Source organism: Phyllobates terribilis, unplaced genomic scaffold, assembly GCF_046119375.1.
Source record: "Phyllobates terribilis strain yellow unplaced genomic scaffold, ASM4611937v1 Scaffold_2__4_contigs__length_985480577, whole genome shotgun sequence".
NCBI lineage: Eukaryota > Metazoa > Chordata > Amphibia > Anura > Dendrobatidae > Phyllobates > Phyllobates terribilis.
The window spans coordinates 297436838-297462371 of record NW_027362762.1 but is presented as its reverse complement, the minus strand read 5'-3'; the positions used below and the strand labels follow the sequence as shown (position 1 = coordinate 297462371).

The following is a 25534-nucleotide window of genomic DNA, read 5'->3' as shown; positions in this document are numbered from 1 at the left end:
AGCTGAGTGTCAGTGAACTGGCATAAGAGAATCGCAGCACAGGTGCGAAAGAGACAGAGAAAGTAATTTCTCCATCTCTTCTCCATTGCCAACATCAGCGGTAATCAGACTGCATTCGGATGACATCTGAGTGCAGTTAGATGTTTTACATGCACCCATAGATTTGTATGGGTGCATGTGATCCAAGTTTCGGATATAATTGCAGCATGCTGTGATTGTTTTCTCATGTCGAATCGCAGATCTGTGCTGCCCTATAGAATAACACTGGACCGAGTGGTATGCAATGTTTTATCACATAGCACTCAGCCCTGTTATACGGTAGTGTGAGCGAGCCATAAGTTTGATTGTATTGGTTTCATTTTTGAATTATACACATACTGTGTGTCTGTATATTTATCCATTGCCAGAAATAACTAAAGCTAAAAAAGTGTCAATTTATAATACATCCTCCTTTATTATTAAGAGGATATTAGAACAGAGTATGGTATATATAATATGCGCACATAAAAGAATTATTTTTCATGAAAAAAATTGATCATTTATGATGTTCTCGCCTGAATTATTCACTCTTTTTGTCTGATAGATGAGTCTTCTGAGATAGAAGAGAGGTGAAAATAAATACCCTGATAACACATAAAAAAATGTGTGCACATACATATACAGTAAATGTGTGGACCACATATGATGAAAATAGCTGTATATTACATTGCAATTTGAGTGTGAAAAAATAGTGACAATGTTTGGGTTCATGAGACCAAATAGGTGTTTTCTGAAAGAGAATATACACAACAAGTGACATACAAATATTAAAAACTAGGCACTTAAGCATCTTATGGTGGCTTGGTAAGAAATCAAATCCCTTGAGAATTATATTAAAAGTGAAATGGTGCCAATGGGTTAATATCATTAACATGAGCTGTAAGGAGAAGTAGTAGTCTAATGAATAAACGGGAGGAGGCAACACCGAGTTCCTTGAGGTTTATGTGGATTTTATTGGAGGAAGAAAGGACATCTTGGGATAAGAAAGAAAAGAAACTTAAAAGGGGTATTCCCATCTCCAAGATCCAATCCCAATATAATGTAAGTGTAATAATAATAAAATTAGCAAATACCTAAAATTAGAAATGTATTATAGTTCTTCTGATTCACTATGTCACTTACTCCATGTGCAGGGCATTGCAGTAGCTAAGATATCTATGGTTATGACCACTAACAGCTAGCAAACAAACTGTCATTATATTAGTGGTTGTAACGATAGATACCTAAGTTGCTGCAATGCCCTGCACATGTGGTAAGGGACATAGCGAAACAAAAAAACTCTACTACGTTTCTAATTGGACGCTTCTGCTAATTTCATTGGAAATGGGAATACCCCTTTAATGATCTTAGTGAGGAGGCATTGAAATTAAAATCAGATCTACAATTTGAGAGGAAAGTATTCTACAGAGAGTTGAGAGATTTCAGCTGAACATTGGAGATAGGAGACATCAGCAATTTGTGAAGGATCTTCCATGATTTTAAAGAAAATTATTGCACTTATATATTTTGAGTAAAACTACTGGCACGATTCCTCCGCTCAGTGTGTTTTGAACGCAGTGAGTGACAGCTCAGTCATCCAATCTAGTTCAGGATCGTGCTGAGCTGTCAGTATTTTGATAGACAGCTCAGTCATCCAATCTAGTGCAGGGGTGTGCTGAGCAGTTGGTATTTTGATAGACAGCTCGGCCATCCAATCTGAGACTGGGAGGTGCTGACCTTCCTCCAGGTGTTCCCTGTTCTAAATGATTACCCAGTTACTTAGCTAAGCTGTCAGTCCCAAATCTCTGCCAATTGTAGCATTTGCTTGGTGGTGCATGTTTGCATTGTATTTCTGTGATCTGTTGGTTGATCTATTGCTGCCTGACCTTGAACCTCGTTCTTACCATCCGTTTGCATAGCCCCTTTGCTCTGATCTGCTATCTTCCTGGTATTCTGACTGTGACCTGACTACGCCTTTGTCTTTCTCCTTTAGTTTATGACGTTCTCTCTTGGTATCTGACCCCAGAACGTTTGACTAACCTGCATCACAACTACACTAAGAAACAGTGAAACAGAAATTTTCTTGCCAGAATAGGAAGGATCAGATACCAATTGCGACCAATATATGACTGTTACGGATATTTAGAGGCTAAAAGAGGGGGAAGGAGCAAAGGTGAAAATTCGCAACATTTTTTTTAGCATAGATCCCATTCCCAAATTAATATCAAGTCAGCAACATAAACCAAATGACTCAACTATATCTACATAATATAAGAAAAGTAAAATTATAAATGTGTCCTCTTTTAAAGGGGTTGTGCCACTATAAAGAATACTTTTAATTGCTGTCATAAGAGGTCCCCCCGACTCCCCACCACAAGTGTGCATAACGTAATCTCCCTCATACAAGTCTGACAGCGCAGGGAGTAGATTCCCGAAAGCACAGAAGCGTGTCTGAGTCTTCCCAACTCCCCTCTGAGTGAGATCGTTCTGCTTCCCAGAGCTGTGTGTAAGTGCGGGAAGCGTCTAGCTCATAGGTCTGTGAAGCAGAATGATTTCACCCAGAGGTGGGTTGGGAGACTCACTGACACACTTCCATAGCAATCTGCTCACTGTGCTGTCAGACTTGTGAGGAAGAATACGTTGTGCACACTGGGGGTGGGGAGGTGGGGGGACCTCTTATCAAGACAGGAACTGTGCAAACTCGACCAGCTGATCGCCCACGGAATGGAATAATGGCAGGGGGCACTCTGGAGCATACTTCAGAAGATAAAAGCTTGGTATTTATTGAATGCAGCATCATTTTAAATAAATGTAAATTACAAAAACATTTATTTCCACATTTTCTGCTTGGTTAAAATTATTCTTTATGGTGGCATTACCCCTTTAAGCTTATTAAAATTCAAACGGATATTCTCTCTAAAGGATTATCACTTGTCCCTACAAAACATATGATGCTTTTGGCTGGGTAAAAAAATGTATCATTATTCATTCATGAATTACAATTATATAAACACTTTAAAACACAACATAAACAGTGTTTGTTATATATATGTTTATTTCCTTTGTGTGTATTGGAACAACACAAAAACAGGGAAAAAAGGACATAATTTCACACAAAACCTCACACAAAACCCTGCCTGGGCAATGTAGTGCCCAGGCAGGGTTTCAAGAGAGCTTCGTAATGACTAGCATGGAGGTCTTCAACAGACCCCCGGCTGTGATAGCAACCCATCTTTGCCTCGCAATCACATCACGGATACGCTGATGGGCGCATTGAACGATGCGCTCTAATGCCGGAGCACTGTTAGTGTTGCTGTCAGAGTCTGACAGCGGCATTTAACAGGATAACAATCGCTTCATACATCCACTACTGACTTGCGCCATACATCTATGATGGATGTCATTAAGGGTTTAAGTGATTAATAAAGGGTATATTTTATTGTAAATAGCATCCCTCTTTTTGGATTTTACAGTTTGGATACGGAGATTAAAGGGGTATTCCCATCTCCAAGATCCTATCCCAATATGTAGTAGATGTAATAATAATAATATTAGCAAATACCTCCAAGTAGAAATGTAGTATAGTATTTTTGATTCGCTATCTCTCTTACCTCATGTGCTGGCATCGCAGGACCTTAGGTATCCATGGTTACGACCACTAGCAACTAGCTAACTAACTGACTTTATCAGTGGACGTAACCATGGATACCTAAGGTCCTGCGATACCTGAACATGAGGAAAAAGACATAGCGAATCAGAAAAAATATACTACATTTCTAATTGGAGATATTTGCTAATATTATTATTATTATTACACCTACTACATATTGGGATATGATCTTGGAGATGGGAATACCCCTTTAAGCTCGACGACATATGATGAAAATAGCTGTGTATTACATTAAAATTTGGCTTAATTTTTGCATACAGTTGGTCTCTTATAACCAATTACATCAGTGCCTGTCCCCAATAGGCTCACAATCTGATATACACATTATTGCTACAGTAACAGTTCTCAATACATTCATCATTTTGAAGCATGTGCACATATAGAGCAAGCACCAAACCAATGTTCACACTGAGTAAGATGACCAAATCACATGGATGTTACAGGGAAATTCAATTCACCGCAAAATTATTATTTGTTAACTGAATGCTCCTTATTATGTTCTGGGGTCTTTAACCCCTTAAGCCCCGCGGGTGGTTTGCACGTTAATGACCGGGCCAATTTTTACAATTCTGACCACTGTCACTTTATGAGGTAATTACTCTGGAACGCTTCAACGGATCCCCCTGATTCTGAGATTATTTTTTCGTGACATATTGTACTTCATGATTGTGGAAAAATTTCTTCGATATCACTTGCGTTTATTTGTGAAAAAAACGGAAATTTGGCGAAAATTTTGAAAATTTTGCGATTTTCAAAATTTGAATTTTTAAGCCCTGAAATCAGAGCGATATGTCACACAAAAGAGTTAATAAATAACATTTCCCACATGTCTACTTTACATCAGCACAATTTTGGAACCAAAATTTTTTTTTTTTAGGGAGCTATAAGGGTTAAAAGTTGACCAGCGATTTCTCATTTTTCCAACAAAATTTATAAAACCATTTTTTTAGGGACCACATCACATTTGAAGTCACTTTGAGAGGTCTTTATGACAGAAAATACCCAAAAGTGACACCATTCTAAAAACTGCACCCCTCAAGGTGCTCAAAACCACATTCAAGAACTTTATTAACCCTTCAGGTGCTTCACAGGAATTTTTTGAATGTGGAAGAAAAAAATGAACATTTAACTTTTTTCACAAAAATGTTACTTTAGACTCAATTTTTTTTATTTTCACAGGGGTAACAAGAAAAAATGGACCCCAAAATTTGTTGTGCAATTTCCCCTGGGCACGCAGATACCCAATATTTGGGGAAGAAACACTGTTTGGGCGCACGGCAGGGCTCGGAAGGGAAGGAGCGCCATTTGACTTTTTGATTGTAAAATTTGCTTGAATAATTAGCGGACACCACATTGCGTTTGGAGAGCCCCTCTGTGCCCAAACTTTGGAGCTCCCCCACAAGTGACCCCATTTTGGAAACTAGACCCCCCAAGGCACCTTTCTAGATGCATAGTGAGCACTTGGAACCCCCAGGTGCTTCACAAATTGATTCGTAATAATGAAAAAGTGAAAAAAAAAACACTTTTTCATTTTTATGAATCAATTTGTGAAGCACCTGGGGTTCCAAGTGCTCACTATGCATCTAGATAGGTGCCTTGGGGGGTCTAGTTTCCAAAATGGGGTCACTTGTGGGGGAGCTCCAATGTTTGGGCACACAGGGACTCTCCAAATGCAACATGATATCCGCTAACAATTTGAGCCGACAATTTGTTAGCGGATATCATGTTGCATTTGGAGAGTCCCTGTGTGCCCAAACATTGGAGCTCCCCCACAAGTGACCCCATTTTGGAAACTAGACCCCCAAGGCACCTTTCTAGATGCATAGTGAGCACTTGGAACCCCAGGTGCTTCACAAATTGATTCATAAAAATGAAAAAGTGTTTTTTTTTTCACTTTTTCATTTTTACGAATGAATTTGTGAAGCAACTGGGGGTTCCAAGTGCTTACTATGCATCTAGATAGGTGCCTTGGGGGGTCTAGTTTCCAAAATGGGGTCACTTGTGGGGGAGCTCCAAAGTTTGGGCACAGAGGGGCTCTCCAAACGCAATGTGGTGTCCGCTAACAATTTGAGCCGATTTTCCATTCAATTTGTTAGCGGATACCATGTTGCATTTAGAGAGTCCCTGTGTGCCCAAACATTGGAGCTCCCCCACAAGTGACCCCATTTTGGAAACTAGACCCCCCCAAGGCACCTTTCTAGATGCATAGTGAGCACTTGGAACCCCAGGTGCTTCACAAATTGATTCATAAAAATGAAAAAGTGTTTTTTTTTTCACTTTTTCATTTTTACAAATCAATTTGTGAAGCACCTGGGGGTTCCAAGTGCTTACTATGCATCTAGATAGGTGCCTTGGGGGGTCTAGTTTCCAAAATGGGGTCACTTGTGGGGGAGCTCCAATGTTTGGGCACACAGGGGCTCTCCAAACGCAACATGGCGTCCGCTAACAATTTGAGCCGATTTTCCATTCAATTTGTTAGCGGACACCATGTCGCGTTTGGAGAGCCCGTGATGTGCCTAAACAGTGGAGCTCCCCCACAAGTGTCCCCATTTTGGAAACTATACCCCTCAAGGATTTTATTAAGGTGTATAGTGAACATTTTGAACCCAGAGGTACGGCACAGAATTTGTTTACATTAGGTCATCATATTGAATAAGTTGTCATTATTCTTGAGCGCAAGTGCTCGCTACTTGAGTTTGCATCGGGTACTCAGGTATGCACCATGTACAGCGTGTGCTTGAGTGACATGCTCGAGTCCCTGCTCCGCATGTTTCACGGTTATTAGGCACCCAAAAAAAAACATGCGGGGATCGCTCATGCATGGCAGGCAATCCCCGTAAAGTTTTTTGGCCGCGAAGCATATGGGGCAGAGACTCGAGCATGTCACTCAAATACCCACGATACTCAATGCATACCAGAGCACCCGATGCAAACTCAAGTAGCGAGCACTTGCTCTCAACACTAGTCACCATATCGTCATCTTTTTTTCTTACTTTTGAAAAAAATCCCAACCCCAGCCCTAGCCCTAGCACAACCCTAGCCCTAGCACAACCCTAGCCCTAGCACAACCCTAGCCCCAGCACAACCCTAGCCCCCCCAGCACAACCCTAGCCCCAGCACAACCCTAGCCCCAGCACAACCCTAGCCCCAGCACAACCCTAGCCCCAGCACAACCCTAGCCCCAAACCCAGCCCTAACCCTAGCCCAATCCTAACCCAAGAGTTTATTTTTGACGCCGTTCCTTGTGCGGTATAAGTGATTAGACGACTTTATTCTTCGGGTCGGTGTGATTACAGCAATGCCAGAATCATATGGGGTTTTTATGACTGACAGCTGTCACACACTAAAAGACGCATTTTTTGTAAAATCTAGTTTTTGCATCGCCATATTTTGAGAGCTATAATTTTTCCAGATTTTGGCAGACAGTCATGTGACGGCTCGTTTTTTGCGGGATGACTTGACGTTGTTATTGGTGCCATTTTCAGGCACGTGACATTTTTTGATCGCTTTCTATTCCGATTTTTGGGAGGCAGAATAAACAAAAACCAACAATTCAGGAATTGTTTTTTTTTTTTTTTTTATTCTGTTCCGCGTGTGGTAAAATTGATGAGGTAGCTTTATTCTTCGGGTCAGTACGTTTACAGCGGTACCACATTTGTATAATTTTTCTATGTTTTGGCGCTTATACACAATAAAAGCTATTTTATAGAAAAAAATATTTTTTAGCATCGCTTTATTCTGAGAGCTGAAACTTTTTTATTTTTCGGCTGATGGAGCTGTATGGCGGCTTGTTTTTTGTGGGACGAGATGACGTTTTCAGCGGTATCATTTTTATTTATATGCGTCTTTTTGATCGCGTGTTATTCCACTTTTTGTTTGGCGGTATGGTGATAAAGCATTGTTTTTTGCTGCGTTTTTTTTTTTTTACCGTGTTCACTGAAGGGGTTAACTAGTGGGACAGTTTTATAGGTCAGGCTGTTCCGGACGCGGCGATACCAAATATGTGTACTTTTATTGTTTTTTTTTAATTTTTTTTATAATAATATTTATTGATGGGTACATTATATTTTTATTTTTGGTGTATTATTTTTTTTATTTTTTTATAATATTTTTGCACATTTTTTTTTTTTTTTTTCCACTTTCAGACAGTTTGTACACCTTATTACTTTGTCCCACTCTGGGACTTTCACTTTTTTTTTTCTGATCGCCTGCATGGCATAGGAATGGAGCACCATCCCTATGCCATGCAGGCTGTCAGAAGTGCACAGTGTTAAGATTGCTTGGAGATGCACTGCGCATGTCCAAGCAATCTTCCTGCTCTCTGGTGACCCGGATGTTGTCATGACGACATCGGGTCGTCATGGCAACACCCGGGAGGCCGCTGCAGTCTGCGCTGGAAGCCGGAAGAGGAGGTGAGTATCGCCGATCACCTCCCCTTGCCCCCGCAATGCCGCGATCGATTTCGATCGACTTCGATCGCAGCATAGCGGGGGTTAATGTGCTGGGAGCGGTGCAGGACCGCTCCCTGCACATAGTACCGGGTGTCAGCTGTGACAATCAGCTGACACCCGGCGGCGATCGCGCCCGCACAGCCTGTGTGCGCGCGCGATCGCCATGACGTACTAATACGGGTCTGGCTCTTAAGTCCCAGGGCACAGACGCGTATTAGTACGTCAAATGTTATTAAGGGGTTAAAAAGGTATTTTTAATAAATGTATGATTTAAAAAGAAAAAAAACATAGCTATCCCGTCATTACGCAGCCAGCCGACTGGGCTTTGGCACCTCTTCTTTTCCTCTTCCATTGTTACTTGCATTCTCTTTGATTTCTTCACTCCAGGCCGTGGCATTTCACTCACAACCCCTAGCAAAAATTATGGAATCACCGGGCTCGGAGGATGTTCATTCAGTTGTTTAATGTTGTTGAAAAAAAGCAGATCACAGACATGGCACAAAAGCAAAGTCATTTAAAATGGCAACTTTAGGGCTTTAAGAAACACTAAAAGAAAATTAAGGTAAAAAATGTGGTACTCAGTAAGGGTAATTTTTTTCAGACCAAGCAGAGGGAAAAATTATGGAATCACTTAATTCTGAGGAAAAAATTATGGAATCACCCTGTAAATTTTCATTTCCAAAACTAACACCTGCATCATATTAGATCTGCTCGTTAGTCTGCATCTAAAAAGGAGTGATCACACCTTGGAGAGCTGTTGCACCAAGTGGACTGACATGAATCATGGCTCCAACACGAGAGATGTCAATTGAAACAAAGGAGAGGATTATCAAACTCTTAAAAGAAGGTAAATCATCACACAATGTTGCAAAAGATTTTGGTTGTTCACAGTCAGCTGTGTCTAAAATCTGGACCAAATACAAACAACATGGGAAGGTTGAGGCGCTTCTTTGGATTTCCCACCCGCTTTAGGGCACACCAGCATGTCTTCAGGTATAGTTTTGTACATACAATGCCTACAATGTTTTATTTATCAGGTATTTGTATGTAACTGCGCATTATTTGTATGCACAATTTTGCTCACCTTTTACCTATCCCTGAATGAGCACATGCCCCTTGCTGCCCGTGTAATTACCTTAGTGATTAGGGCTGGAGATCCAATGTGTTTTCATGGTCTCTATTTGCATATAACTTTTCTCAAATAATTTTAGCAATTTATTCTGTCTCACCTTTTTATGGATACTCCATTTATATGAATATGTGTCTTTAATAAAATTTTGTTGTATATATAATGAAACTGATCCCGCAGTTTTCGTCTGATTGGAGTAATCTGGTTTTGCTTATTTAATTTTAATTATTATAAAGAACCTTGAGATATTGTTATTATATCATTATTTTTTTCTGGTTCTTTTTGTATTGACTATATATTCTAAATCATAAGACTCTGTCAACTTTTTTGGTTCAAAACATGGGAAGGTTGTTAAAGGCAAACATACCGGTAGACCAAGGAAGAAATCAAAGCGTCAAGACCGGAAACTTAAAGCAATATGTCTCCAAAACAGGAAATGCACAAAACAAATGAGGAACGAATGGGAGAAAACTGGAGTCAATGTCTGTGACTGAACTGTAAGAAACCGCCTAAAGGAAATGGGATTTACATACAGAAAAGCTAAACATAAGCCATCATTAACACCTAAACAGAAAAAAACAAGGTTACAGTGGGCTAAGGAAAAGCAATCGTGGACTGTGGATGACTTGATGATAGTCATATTCAGTGATGAATCGCAAATCTGCATTGGGCAAGGTGATGATGCTGGAACTATTGTTTGGTGCCGTTCCAATGAGATTTATAAAGATGACTGCATGAAGAGAACATGCAAATTTCCACAGTCATTGATGATATGGGGCTGCATGTCAGGTAAAGGCACTGGGGAGATGGCTGTCATTACATCTTCAATAAATGCCCAAGTTTACATTGATATTTTAGACAGTTTTCTTATCCCATCAATTGAAAGGATGTTTGGGGATGATGACATCATTTTTCAAGATGATAATGCATCCTGCCATAGAGCAAAAACTGTGAAAACATTCCTTGAAAGAAGACGCATAAGGTCAATGTCATGGTCTGCAAATAGTCCGGATCTCAATCCAATTGAAAATCTTTGGTGGAAGTTGAAGAAAATTGTCCATGACAAGGCTCCAACCTGCAAAGCTGATCTGGCAACAGCAATCAGAGAAAGTTGGAGCCAGATTGATGAAGAGAACTGTTTGTCAATCATGCCTCAGAGACTGCAAGCTGTTATTAAAGCCAGAGGTGGTGCAACAAAATACTAGTGATGTATTGGAGTGTTCTTTTGTGTGTTAGTTCTTTATGATTCCATAATTTTTTCCTCAGAATTGAGTGATTCCATATTTTTTTCCCTCTGCTTGGTCTGAAAAAAATTAAACTTACTGAGTACCACATTTTTAATCTTGATTTCTTTTAGTGTTTCTTAAAGCCCTAAAGTTGCCATTTGAAATGACTTTAGTTTTGTGCCATATCTGTGATCTGCTTTTTTTCAACAACATTAAACAACTGAAGAACATTCTCCGAGCCCGGTGAGTCCATAATTTTTTCCAGGGGTTGTATTCACTCCAGGCCGGGCCATGCCATCACTGTTACGACCATAATGTTACGATGTGCGCCATAATGGCATAGTGCTCATTTTGGTGGATGATGCCTACTTGAGCTGGAAGCTGCATTCTAGAGTAAGGAAAATGTGGACAACGTGGAAAGAAGATCAGAAAAGGCACCAATGACCAGCCAGTAGGCTGTGAGGATGGCAGGAAAGGTGAGAAGAAGTATTATTATTTTTATTTTCACCGTTTGCCTGGTCCTCTATGGTTCAGCTAAATTGTGGCCACAGCTGGCTGCTATTTTGCTTAATTTGCTCTGCGTGAACAGCAAAAAAAAATCAGAATTCTGGAAAACATAATTGAGTTTGCTCATATCTAGTACTGAGCCTATGCCATTTGCCAAGAGTGGCCGATGATTAGCTTTGCACTATAGTAAAAAGCATAACACGTTATGGTATGAAATGAACATTCGTTTGGTGCTAACAACATCTGTACGGAAATTATTAAATTGTTACACACATTTGAAAAAGGGAAAACTTGTCCACTCACAAGGTAAATGAATATGTCCATCACACCTCCGAAATCCCTTATAACAGCTGTGGGAGTGAAGAATAAGCCATCTGCCATAATCTTCAGGTTCAGCTCAATGCTCATGAATATCACAAAAACATACTCTGCAATCTACAACACAGACAGAAAAGGATCATCAGGTGGATCAGCAGCAGATTCATGCAGAGCAATAGCTGAGAGTAGAATTATACCTGTAAGGTTGGCGTGTGCATTACCCGTCTAAATGGGGACTCGAACATCATGGAGATACATGAACATATTGTGACTACTATCATAACCCAGTCCAGGTAAGTCACTAGTCCCAGTAAGTCACTGCCAGAAAACATAAGAAGGTTAGTTTAATTCTTATAATAACAAACTATTAAATATTTCCCCCGTACAGTACATTGTAATCTCTATAAAGCTTCTGAATGCATCCATAGACACGAACATACGAGAGGCACAATGTATACATGATGTTCCAGAACAACAACAAAATGATTCTTTTTACAAATCAAAATCATTGTGCGGTGTGCTACAATTTACTGCAACCATGGAAACAAACTATCCGTTAATGTGTGGCTTCAAGGCTACGGAAATCAAGTATTTATTGTCTGTCTTCAAGAATGGGAACAAATGCTTGTCTAGGTGATTTCAAGCAGATTATCTCAGAGAAATATTAGGTGTTATATTAGCATGCTAAACGTTTTATGGTTATTTCAAGAATCCTAAATATTATTAACGCATTCTCCATATGTAAATAATTGACACCAAGAATTTATAGTTTATGGAAAAGCTGAACACAACCACTGGATAATCAGGAAGAAAGAAAGTTCCAAAAAGAAACGGTGCATTCGCAAGATAAAAGGGCTCCCTTGAAGCCTTGGATTTTTGAGGGAATCTGTCAGCAGGTTAATGCTACCTATTCTGAGAACAGCATAATATAGGGGCAGAGACCCTGATTTCAGCTATGTATCACTTACTAGGCTGCTTGCTGTAGGTTTAATAACATCATTATCTTATCAGAATGAAATTGTCGCTAGAGAACTAGTAAGCTCAGCATTCAGAGACCGGCTAGATCTACAGCAGGTAAAACTTTTATCAAAACTGCAGCTATCAGCAAAGTATTGCTCTCAGATGGGGAAGCAAAAACATGGTGACTGGTTCCCTTTAATGACTTTATATGTCCCCATATAAAGCAATAAATAAAAATCTCCAGTCTTATCTACTTGACTTCTTTTCACCTTTGCATTTTCATGAAATGGTTATAAACAGCCATTACAATAACAGCTGCTTTGTGTATTGGGTGTTGGAAGAAGTCAGATATCCACCTAAGGTTTCATTGTATGCTCAGATTGGCTGCTGTGTATATGCACAAGCTCACCAGTAAAGTTAGTACATGGAGAGCAGATATTCCATAGAGCAAGGACAGAATGATTACCATCAGTATGAAAAAGGCTATTGTAAGCGACATATATACCGAGGGAAGTAAGCCTTACTAATGGCCCATTTATACAAGCCAATAATTATTCAATCATAAAAGCATTGTTTTCAGCAGCACATCGCCCCTTGAATAATAGGAAATGTGCTACCCACAACATGATGCTGTATGGAGACAGAACAATCATATTAACAATTATTCTGTTCCATTCATTTTTGACCATCAGTGTAGTCAGACCAGTAAACAAACGCCAATCGACTAGTATATAGTCAAACAGTGTTCATTAACAAAGCTTAGATTGGCCTCTCTAAATGGGCCATTAAAGGGGTATTAAAGATCCTACTACATATTGGGATAGGATCTTGGAGATGGGAATACCCCTTTAAAGGAGATCTAATACATCCACTTTAATTCAGTCACAGGGTTTGAAACATACCTAACGCTAATCATTGGTATCTTCAAGAGTTTCGCCAACCAGAACATTTCCTAGGGTAAAGTAATATAAAGCCCTGTGCCAATAGGTAGTATAAGAACTACTATATTACCCATTATCTTACAGTTTAGTATCAGAGAGAAGGGACCAGGTCTCTTAAGAGTACAGAATTACAAAAACTTGTGACTGAGGGAATACATATGTGGAACAGCATTAACAAAGAACGAACGATCATTAAAAGGTATTGTTCCCCCAGTTTTCCACTCTCTGGGCTGTTGCACAATCTTATTACTTATGGTTCCTTAAGTCTAATCGAGGCCCTATGAAAAGGTCTTCTCATACAACTAATCTATCATGAGCAGAAGATTTTTCATCCTTTTGTGTTGAACCCATTCTGTGCACATTGTGTGAGTATTACCGTAATTAAAATTTGAGCAGTATTACACAAAATGTTTGTGGATTTGAAATCCCGTTTAATACAGTAATAACAATATCTACAGATTTTTTTTAAAAAAAATCAAAGATAGCACAATTAATAGTTTAGTGGAATCAGAAGTAAAATAAACATGAAGATAGTAACATGCAAAATAAAAATTAATACATTTCCCGTAATTAGATGCTGTGCTGATTAAGACTGGAAAAACTGTCTACGACTTTCTATCTAGACTATGGAGACGTCCTTGTCATGTGGCTTTTCCGCTCTTATCTTAGTGATACACAGTATGGACCTGCCAGGGTTCTTCACGTTATGGTGTAAGCCATTAATTATATTTCCCAAGTGACATCAAATGCTCTTGCCTGATATGAATGTCTCTGACACAGAAAGAATCCAGACAATTTCAGTCCATTACATGGATTAAGCCCACATAAGGAGAAAAATGTGCTACAAAGTACTTTGCCTTTACCGCAACAAAATCTGTTCCGTTTATGAAATTCTGACAGATTACAGCTGTAGAAACTTGTATAAAAGACCATTATAGGATTTGTTATTAAGAGTGGATGAAAAGGAGGATCAGTGGAGATGGATTGAACGGACTAAACAGAAGATGAAGGAAAGAAGAGAATAATGAACTTTATCAAAATGCGATGAAACTTGGCAAATAGCTTCTGGACACAAGCAGTAATAAACAGAGGGAGATTTGTGAGGGGATTGAGGAATATAAAGTGTATATTGTACCTCACACTACCATTATATAATTGCAAGTAACCAGTAGCATAACTTGAAGCTTGTGGCCCCAAAACAAAGTCTCCAATGTGGCCCACCAACTAACACAGGTCTTTAATATTATTGGTCATCACTTGTGGGCCAAAGAGACCTTTTGGGACTCCCTAGGCTCCAGAGCCCTGGTGCGACTACCACCCCTGCACTCACTATATTTACAACTATGGAAGTAACATACCATATTTACTGACAAATGATCATTCTTGTCTATGTCCTGACATTGATGATGGTCATACTCAAAATTGCTTTTTGAAATTTATTTTAATAAATATTGATAATATTGGTGAAATTTGTAACAATATGACATAGGTATATATACTAACAAAATGCATCAGCACACTGCGATTAACCAATACATAAATTATACTATTGCTATACATGTAAAAAATGTGATGTACTTTATTACCAGCGACACGGTGACCTCTGATGTACGGACCCTAAATCAAGTGACTCACCTCTGATATAAGGTTGGATTTTCCGGTTTAGTTTTAATGACTCCCATAAGATAAGTAATAAGAGGTGGCTGGTTAACACTTATCTTGACCCACTAGCAACAAAATGAGGAAATTATATAAAGGGTAATGAAAAGTTATATAGGAAGTCTCATGGCATCTTTGCTATCTGATTCTTTCTATAAATGACTATATTAGATTAGGGAAATCTATATTAAATCCATTTTCCAGTGAGTAAAAGCAAAAGGGATTTGGTGTCTATGGGCAAAGTAAGCAATAATGTCTGATCTTTTACAAGTCTTTTTCCATATCCTCTCTGATTTTGATTGCTATAGTGTATGTAGTTATGCCAGTTGCCTGCGGATAAGGGATGGCAACATGTACAACTTTGGTCAGGGATTTCTACTTTGTATATGTGTTTGTATACAGCTGATAAAATAGGGCACGTATATTAATACTGTCTTACATTTAGAAAGCATTAGTCAGACATTTTAGACCTATGAAATATATTTGGTGCCCAAATTTCGATACATTTTTGACATATTTTTGACATATCCGGCAATTTTAGTACTTCCTTCAACTTTTGTTGCATCTTTCTTGACATGTTACGCGCTTTTCTTTACGCCCACTCTTGGCTCATTTACTTTACATCACAATTTTCCATTAAGATTTTTGCGCAAGTGATTCATAAATTTGGCACATGTTAGACCTCTGCTTAGCAATGCCCCTTTTCCTATACACTGTTGAAAACGCTGGTAAGTGTTAGAATGTTTAAATTACATAATACATGTGGTGCACAGGGTGTGCACCAGTCTTTTTGCACAATTTCACAAGCTTGCTGGTTCCGTGTAATTTATGATATCTAATGTGATGCTATTATTGCCAATTTTGTGGTCCTAGAATACAAGTATTGCCTATACTGGTCATTTTTATATGCACTAAGCAGATGAAGACTATACCTAGTGAAGAAATTCTTATAGATTCTTATAAAAGGAAAACAGCCTTAAAATATGACAATGTTTCGCTATGTTCAGGTGAATAGATCAGCCTGTCCACACGGCATCGTAGCTTACTTGTTTCCTTTTAGTAGATATAATTCAGACACAGGAGAAATGAATACACTGTGAGTGACCTAAATAAAATACATGAAGCTGCATGGATGGGGCTCTTTCTTACTGTCCTATTGTTATAAAATTTTAATAATAGCATTGTTATATTCTCACCTGCATTTTACAAATTTGCAGGTAGATATAATGTACCGTATGTATTTACACAGTGACACATACTTATACACATGCACACATATAGCTATAAATATGTGATGTGTCATAAATATTTGTATCATTACATATTATTATAGCCTTCCATTTTTTCTAGTCTAGCATCTTTCATTTTTATTATACATGTTGGACCCAGAATATTTCAGACCATCAGGTCTACATTAAGCTGATTACTGGAATTATTTTAGATTCATGACAGACCAGTTGGGTTTCCAACTATACACAAACTTAAAGCAGAATACAGATGTGAATGTACTTACTACAGTTGGTGATATTTTGTGTTTTTCACGACTCCAGTAATAGGATCTGTTTTTGAGCTGTATAAAACATGAAATACAACACAATAAGTAGTGGTTATCACTTACAAGACAATACGTAAATATAAAACAACTAAAGCAGGGGCGGGGAACCTTTTTTCTGCCAGGGGGCATTTGGATATTTATACCATTCTTCGGGGGCCGTACAAAATGATCAACTTGAAAATTACCCTACTATATTTGGTCAAACATTTAATTAACTCTTTGGTAGATGTATATTACACTACATGTCTCCTCAGAGTGGGAAACTCAACACTGCTCACTTTACATTTATAGAACTCAAGCAGAGGGAGATCTGTAGTATATTCATCACATAGGAGACACTGACACTGCTGTATACACATCACATAGGAGACACCAAGGCTGCTGTGTATACAACACATAGGAGACCCAGAGACTGCTGTATATACATCACATAGGAGACACCGAGACTGCTGTATACACATCACATAGGAGACACCGAGACTGCTGTATACATCATATAGGAGACACAAGACTGTTGTATATACATCGCATAGGAGACACTAGGGATGGAGTATCTACATCACATAGGATACACTGAGGTTGGAGTATATACATTGCAGGAGACATGGGGAATGCAGTGTATACTGTACATCACAGGTGACATGGGGCTGCGGCATAGACATCACAGGAGATGATTTTTTTGGTAAACGGAAGCTCATAGCACGCTAACTCTGCCCACAAAAGTATGTGCTGACGCTGGCCAATACGTAATCTTTCATTGCACGTTCCGCAGCGTGCAATAGTGAATGCTACGTGCTTGCAGGGCAAGGAGGAATTAAAGTGGCGGCAGCCTTCAAAATGCAGCTGCCAACCGGAGCACTGCGGTCCTAGGAATTTGGCCCGTGGTCTGGAGAAAAGGTCATTGTGGGCGGTAAACGGCCCCAGGGCCTGAAGTTCCCCACCCGTAAACTAAAGAGTAACAAATATTCAACAGAATTCTAATGTAGGATTATAATGAAACAAGTACATGCATGTGCATGGTACATTAGAAATGTTACCACGGTCTTTCTTTGATAAAATACTTGAGTCTTCTGTTAAATATGATAATCTTTGTAGGAAAAAGACAACAGACCGCATCTACTATATTATACTTCAACTAAAGACAACATTATCTAGAAACAGTACATTACAAACACTTATGTCTCCATTTCCATGAACGGATCCTCTAGTTAGACCTTACAGCAGACCGTCTTCATAGAAATAATGCTGCACAATGGTGCCACTTTGCAACTAGTAATGTAGGCAGAATAATAGTACAAGCATTTTAACAACATATACATAGGATTGATCATATTTTGTCACAAAACAATGCCAATAATTCCAATCACGTAGGACACCCCACAAGCAGTCATTGATACAATGCCCATACAAACCTACCAGACAGAGCATAGCTCATGCTAATTTGCTAGTTGCAATTCTCTGTAATACCTTTTTATGGTACTGAACTACCCTTAGAGAAAAAAAATGGAAGAAACAAAAGTATTCTAACAGTATAGAGGCCAACGTAATTATTATGTCATGGCAACCTAATCATGGTCTATGATCTGTAGAAGAACTTTAGAAGAATGCTGACCTTCAGTGGTCCTGCCTATTCACTTTATACTTTCACGTATTAGTGAGCCCTGAGTTTTCCTGCCTACTCATATATGAGAGAGCCACAATAAAAACACCCTAGACAAGGTGAATTTAGAAAACTAAGAAAATTAGACATCTTCTACAGCTTACACTGGAAAACATGCTAAAGTACATGTCCATGTGTGTATAGCAGATACATGCAACACTTTTCAGGTGGCAATGTTAATTACTAAATATATTTAATGAATAACTGAAGTCAGTATTTTAATATAATGCTGCATTACTTCTACAAGTTGAGCTGCAGAATTGAATAGCATAGAAACACCTAAGAATTTCTTTATTATTTTAGATATTCATGTAGAAAAAAGACAAAGCAAATTATTTAAAAGCAGATAAGCTCATGAGACGGATAAAAACGATTTTATCTGTCAGCCGTGACATTCCTGGCTTTGACTACTGAGGAATGAAATGCAGTCAAAAGAAAAAAAATGTTATTAAGGGTGATAACAGCAAGGAAATGAAAAACAGGTATGAATGTTAAATGAAAAATACAATGAGAAAAACATAAAAAAAAATCACTAAACTTTTTTATATCAATACTAGGATTCAGTCCATTTTTTCTTTTAGTTTGGCAATGACAAATAGTAGTTCTAATGTCAGACAACCTTACTCTGAGTCGTGACTATAGAGAAAGTGCTGTCCGAGGAAGGATATTCACAAATCACTGCAGTACTCCAGAAGGACGGGACTATTCTAGTCAAACCTAAGACCTCAATGTTAAGTGGATTCAGGTTTAAAAGCCCAGTTTACAGTACATATGGGCTTAACAAGCATATGGAGGAGCCATTCCTCCAGAACAGTAGTGCTTTTCTCCAGCGCCAGTCCCAGTACTTTGGACCAGTTTACAGTACACATTACCTCAAGCCTCTACAAGCCATATACTTTCTACTGAGCAGTAAACTGTTCTGAAGAAGGCCGTAACTGGCCAAAACGTTACCAACTGCAAATAGTGGACTATCTGCACAATAAAACTTTATTTATTCTTGCATCAACTTTGGAGTGCCAAATTCATCTTTTTACTTATTCTGGAGTGGAACCCTATTTGTGTACCCTAATAGTGGTGCCGCGCAGCCTTCATTTCTATCCAAAAGATAGGTCATCAAAATCCTCGGATTGGACAAGCCCTTTAAATACTTACTGGACAAGTAACAGAAAGGAGGAAAACATAACAAATAAACATGGTAAAACAGTATAACCAATTTTCTACAGTAAATGGAAATAAAATGATAAAAGAAAGTTAAAATCCACCTTGTCAAGGGTGTGCTGGGTGTGACAGACAGTCATTTTGGATCCAGCTGTAGAAGGTCGCTGTGCTTGGCCTTGCAGACACCTTCTTGATCCTTTCACCATCCCTCCCTCTCTAGGACTCAGCGGTGAGCTCCACTTTCTGCTGCTAATTAACAAACCCTTGCTGGACCTTTAAATAACACTCATTCTCTCCATAGAATCGCAGGTGATAGAAGCTTATTCCTCTGTTCAGGCCTGGAGTTCTAGCAGTCGGCTAGTTTCTTCTTGGAGTTCCTTTGTGATTGTTTTTGTGTTAGTTCTGGTGTCTTCCCAAAGCTAAGTGTAGCCCCTTGTCTGTTTACCTTGCTTGTCTGTAGTTTCAGGGGCTGACTAGTGCTCACCTCCCCCCTCCCTACCTAGGGCTTAGCTCAAGGGTCAGTCAGGGATTAGGTATGAAAACAAAAGGGAAAAAAGCTCCAGCCACAGATAAATCCCAAAAAATAGTTGTCTTTATTGAGTTAAGATACAGATATCAAAGCCATGTCCATAAAAGCAACGCGTTTCGAACACAAATAGTGTGTTCTTTTTCTGCTTGGAAAAAGAACACACTATTTGTGTTCGAAACGCGTTGCTTTTATGGACATGGCTTTGATATCTGTATCTTAACTCAACAAAGACAACTATTTTTTGGGATTTATCTGTGGCTGGAGCTTTTTTCCCTTTTTTTTTCCTGCATGGACTCCGAAGTGGTTCCTCGTGCTCCGTGCCTCAGAAAGCCTATACTCAGGTGAGCTGGTGAATTTTTTCTATTTTGCTGAGGGATTAGGTATCCTGCTCGGGGATAGGTGAGGAACCTATTTAGGGATGACAGGTGAGCCAGGGTGTTGTAAGATCCACCAAGGGGTCTCCACTCTCCCTTTCCCTAGTTGCTGGGCTTCAACCCCCTCTTCCCATCGTCGTACGCTGGGTCCTTCCCATACCTAGTATGACACACTTTGGGTGTCTTTTTTTATGCAAATACAGCTCGCTCTCACTTTGGTGAACTTGTCTTGTCCATAAACTATAAGCTGAGTCATTGTCTTGTCCATAAACTATAAGCGGAGTAATTCATTTGAATGACCGTCATGTAATACAAAATTTTCCCTGCAGCTTCCGCTGATCGCCTCAGGTTTCTGAAACCAGATTTAAGGTGATCAGCATATGGTTGGGTTAGCTTCAATTTTAAAAGGATTTGTCTTGAAGTAACTTTTTTTAATGACAAGCAATATGTGAACCATAAACCAACTTGACGTTTAAACAGGTAAAAATTGCACGCTTACATACCTTACAAACAAAAATGGGTTTGCTTGTGTGTATGTGCCAACCCCATGAAGTTAAGAAATTATTCTAGCTCTTCTCCTATTGTGTGAACACCTCTTGACCTTTTAAAAGTCAGGTTGGGACTATAAATCAACCATTATACAAAAGCTATTATTCCAGAATTATCTCTGCATAGCTGAAAAGGTTAGAGAACAAGTAGCATATTTAACTCTGGGCGTTCCATTTATGTGCATTTCTTTCTAGAAATAAATGTCACTGATTTTGTCTGCAAAATACAGATCCATCGCAGGGTAGCATGTTTGCACTTTCACTTTTTTTAGAATTCAGGTTCAAGTATTAAAAGGTGACGGCTGCTTACAAACACTTCATATTTTCCTCTTTTCCACTCAAAAACTACCGTAGTTACTGTGAAAACAATAAATTAATTATTAAATATTAATTATGCCCCTTAATTTTTTGGGATGCTTACATTTTATTGTGCTGGCCATTCGCTTTACATTATTGTCAGCAGATCCTGATAATACCAGCAGGATTCCAGGATAATCTAATTACACAGGTCTGCAAGGGTAAAATTGTTTGAAGAGTAAGAGGTGATTTTTATATACTTTCAGTCGCTGAACTCGGTAAAAAAAAAAAATTGAAAAAATTCAATCACGGACAGTTCTTTCACAAACTCTGACTCCATAGGCTTTTTGTTGCACCATACTTTGACTCCTTTGCATAACCTTTATTGGATGATTTCGGTGTCATTAGATTGGTTAGAAATTAATGGATGCTGTGCTGCGATTGGCTGCTGTGGGCAGAGAAGATTTTATTAACCCAGTTTACAAAAGTGTGGTAGAGCTGTGATTAGTTGTTATGGGAGGTAAAGACAGATTTTTTTTTAGTCACAGTCCCGTAAGAACCATTTCAAGGTCCTGGAGTGTCCTAGCCAGTCTCCAGACCTGAACCCAATAGAAAATCTTTGGAGGGAGCTGAAACTCAATGCTGCCCATCGACATCCCCAAAACCTGAAAGATTTGGAGAAGATCTTTATGGAGAAGTGCGACAAAATCCCTGCTGCAGTGTGTGCATACCTGGTAAAGAACTACAGGAAATGTCTGACCTCTGTAATTGCAAACAAAGGTTTCTGTAGCAAATATTAACTTCTGTTTTTCTATTGTATCAAATACTTATTTCATGCAATAAAATGCAAATTAATTATGTAAAAATCATACAATGTGATTTTCTGGTTTCTATTTTTAGATTCTGTTTCGCACAGTTGAAGTGTACCTATGATAAAAATTACAGACCTCTCCATTCTTTGTAGGTGGGAAAACTTGCAAAATCGGCAGTGTATCAAATACTGATTTTCCACACTGTAACTGCGGAAAGTTTAGTTGATCTCACTAAAGTTCTCCTGCCACCACTACACATTGAGATGGACTGATGAAGCAGTTTGGGAAAGCTCTACCGAAAGAAGGAGAGACTTTTTAAGTACCCCTGTATTGTTTCAGGGACTGTCCGAAGCAAAACTGAAAGTAGGCAAAAAAAAAATAAAACTATTGAGAAAAGGGCTTAGGATTCTTTTAAAGAAGTCATGAAGAAATTTCTAGGTAACAACAAAGATCCAAAATTTAAGTCCATCGTGGAGAGCATGCTGAAACATTTCAAAGCCTTGGGTTGTCTGATAAATTTGAAGTTACATTTTTTACATTCCCATTTGGACTACTTCAGCGTGTAAGCGACGGGAGAGCAAGACGTGACTGTCATGTGCCCCCAGTCACGTGCACGCTGACGTCAGCTGTTGGCCTCTGATTGGCCGGCAGCGCGTATTGCCGCATATGGACCCGACAGGTCTCTGCACCGCAATACACTTCAGCTGAATGTGCGCCCGAGGACACACATCCAGTTGAAGTTTGTGCTGGCTTCGGTGGGCCCCTCACCCACACGGGCTCAGTCGCGGTCTCTGCAAGTTCAGTTGTTACGTCCCTGTTTAGGATGTTAGTTACAGTCTATGTCTGTCTCAGAATTGTGTATATGATCGTGGAAGCACCGGTCTGTCCCAGACTATAATTAACTAGCTATAGAACCACCCGTTCTACGCCCGAGTGGTGAGCATTTTTATTGGTATATGGTCTCCCATGCTGGTACGTGCTGCCCCCATCCTGTCCCCACCATCCAATCCCGGTATGCGTGGCTCCCCTCATCCCCGATCCCGGTATGCGTGGCTCCCCTCATCCCCGATCCCGGTATGCGTGGCTCCCCTCATCCCCGATCCCGGTATGCGTGGCTCCCCTCATCCCCCGATCCCGGTATGCGCGGCTCCCCTCATCCCCGATCCCGGTATGCGCGGCTCCCCTCATCCCCATTTCCGCTATGCGCGGCTCCCCTCATCCCCATTTCCGCTAAGCGCGGCTCCCCTCATCCCCATTTCCGCTATGCGCGGCTCCCCTCATCCCCATTTCCGCTATGCGCGGCTCCCCTCATCCCCATTTCCGCTATGCGCGGCTCCCCTCATCCCCATTTCCGCTATGCGTGGCTCCCCTCATCCCCATTTCCGCTATGCGTGGCTCCCCTCATCCCCATTTCCGCTATGCGTGGCTCCCCTCATCCCCATTTCTGCTATGAATGGCTCCCCTCATCCCCAATCCTGGTGTATATGGTATCCCTCATCCTGGTATGCATGGCACCCTATCCCTCACTCCCAATCCCGGTATGCGTGGCACCCCTCACCCCCAATCCTGGCATGCGTGGCACCCCTCACCCCCCAAATCCTGGTATGCGTGGCACCCCTCACCCCCCAATCCTGGTATGTGTGGCCTCCTCAACCCTCCAATCCTGGTATGTGTGGCCTCCTCAATCCCCCATTCCTGGTATGTGTGGCCTCCACAATTCCCCATTCCTGGTATGTGTGGCCTCCTCAATCCAAGTATCCTGGTATGTGTGGCCTCCTCAATCCCCTAATCCCTGGTATGTGTGGCCTCCACAATCCCCCATCCCTGGTATGTGTGGCCTCCTCAATCCCCCATCCCTGGTATGTGTGGCCCCCTCAATCCCCCATCCCTGGTATGTGTGGCCCCCTCAATCCCCTAATCCCTGGTATGTGTGGCCTCCTCAATCCCCCATCCCTGGTATGTGTGGCCTCCTCAATCCCCTAATCCCTGGTATGTGTTGCCTCCTCAATCCCCCATCCCTGGTATGTGTGGCCTGCTAAATCCCCTAATCCCTGGTATGTGTGGCTTTCTCATCCCCCATTCCTGGTATGTGTGGCCTCCTCAATCCCCCATCCCTGGTATGTGTGGCCTCCTCAATCCCCCATTCCTGGCATGTGTTGCCTCCTCAATCCCCCATCCCTGGTATGTGTGGCCTCCACAATCCCCCATTCCTGGTATGTGTGGCCTCCTCAATCCCCCATCCCTGGTATGTGTGGCCTCCTCAATCCCCCATTCCTGGTATGTGTTGCCTCCTCAATCCCCCATTCCTGGTATGTGTGGCCTCCACAATCCCCCATTCCTGGTATGTGTGGCCTCCTCAATCCAAGTATCCTGGTATGTGTGGCCTCCTCAATCCCCTAATCCCTGGTATGTGTGGCCTCCACAATCCCCCCATCCCTGGTATGTGTGGCCTCCTCAATCCCCCATCCCTGGTATGTGTGGCCCCCTCAATCCCCTAATCCCTGGTATGTGTGGCCTCCTCAATCCCCCATCCCTGGTATGTGTGGCCTCCTCAATCCCCTAATCCCTGGTATGTGTTGCCTCCTCAATTCCCCATCCCTGGTATGTGTGGCCCCCTAAATCCCCTAATCCCTGGTATGTGTGGCTTCCTCATCCCCCATTCCTGGTATGTGTGGACTCCTCAATCCCCCATCCCTGGTATGTGTGGCCTCCTCAATCCCCCATTCCTGGTATGTGCGGCCTCCACAATCCCCCATTCCTGGTATGTGTGGCCTCCTCAATTCCCCATCCCTGGTATGTGTGGCCTCCTCAATCCCCCATTCCTGGTATGTGTTGCCTCCTCAATCCCCCATTCCTGGTATGTGTGGCCTCCACAATCCCCCATCCCTGGTATGTGTGGCCTCCTCAATCCCCCATTCCTGGTATGTGTGGCCTCCTCAATCCCCAAATCCTGGTATGTGTAGCCTCATCAATCCAAGTATCCTGGTATGTGTGGCCTCCTCAATCCCCCATCCCTGGTATGTGTGGCCTCCACAATCCCCCATTCCTGGTATGTGTGGCCTCCTCAATCCCCCATCCCTGGTATGTGTGGCCTCCTCAATCCCCCATTCCTGGTATGTGTTGCCTCCTCAATCCCCCATCCCTGGTATGTGTGGCCTCCTCAATCCCCCATTCCTGGTATGTGTTGCCTCCTCAATCACCTATCCCTGGAATGTGTGGCCTCCTCAATCCCCCATTCCTGGTATGTGAGGCCTCCTCAATCCCCCATTCCTGGTATGTGTGGCTTCCTCATCCCCCCAATCCCTGCACACATAAAACAATAAACACTTATACTCACCTTCCTTCCTCACCTCTGCTCCAGCGCTGTGTCCTGTCTGCAGCAGCTGCTGCCGGCACATTCACGCTTCTCCATGCCGGGACTATGGGCGTGGAGAAGCCTGAATATGCTTTCTCTTTAGAGACAGCAGGAGCCAGGGCTTAGCGCTCCTCCGTGGCCGCTACTAAAGAGAATGAATATTCCCTCTTCTCCACGCCCATGGGAGTGGCCTCAGAGGGAATATTCATGTCCCTTTAGCAGCGGGCACACATGGTAGTGTGCTCCGCTCCTCCACTGCCGCAACCCGCTCCTCTGCCACCGCCACCTCGTACTCACCTATCCTCCTCGTTCCCACGCTGCTTGGGGCCCTCACGGGCTCCCTCCGGCCACGGGCCCGGGCCCCATA

General features: G+C 41.2%; 1 protein-coding gene across 3 annotated transcripts in view; it reads right to left on the bottom strand.

The window, feature by feature from the left end:
• Positions 1–25534, bottom strand: part of NALCN (sodium leak channel, non-selective) — an 850352-nt gene that overhangs the window by 73663 nt on the left and 751155 nt on the right. For all 3 annotated transcript variants that reach the window (XM_073664203.1, XM_073664204.1, XM_073664206.1), the window contains 3 exons: positions 16393–16449; positions 11517–11637; positions 11305–11436 (listed from right to left, as the gene is read on the bottom strand). In XM_073664203.1, coding sequence (XP_073520304.1) covers positions 11305–11436; positions 11517–11637; positions 16393–16449 — 310 coding nt within the window. The remainder of the gene's footprint in view (positions 1–11304; positions 11437–11516; positions 11638–16392; positions 16450–25534) is intronic.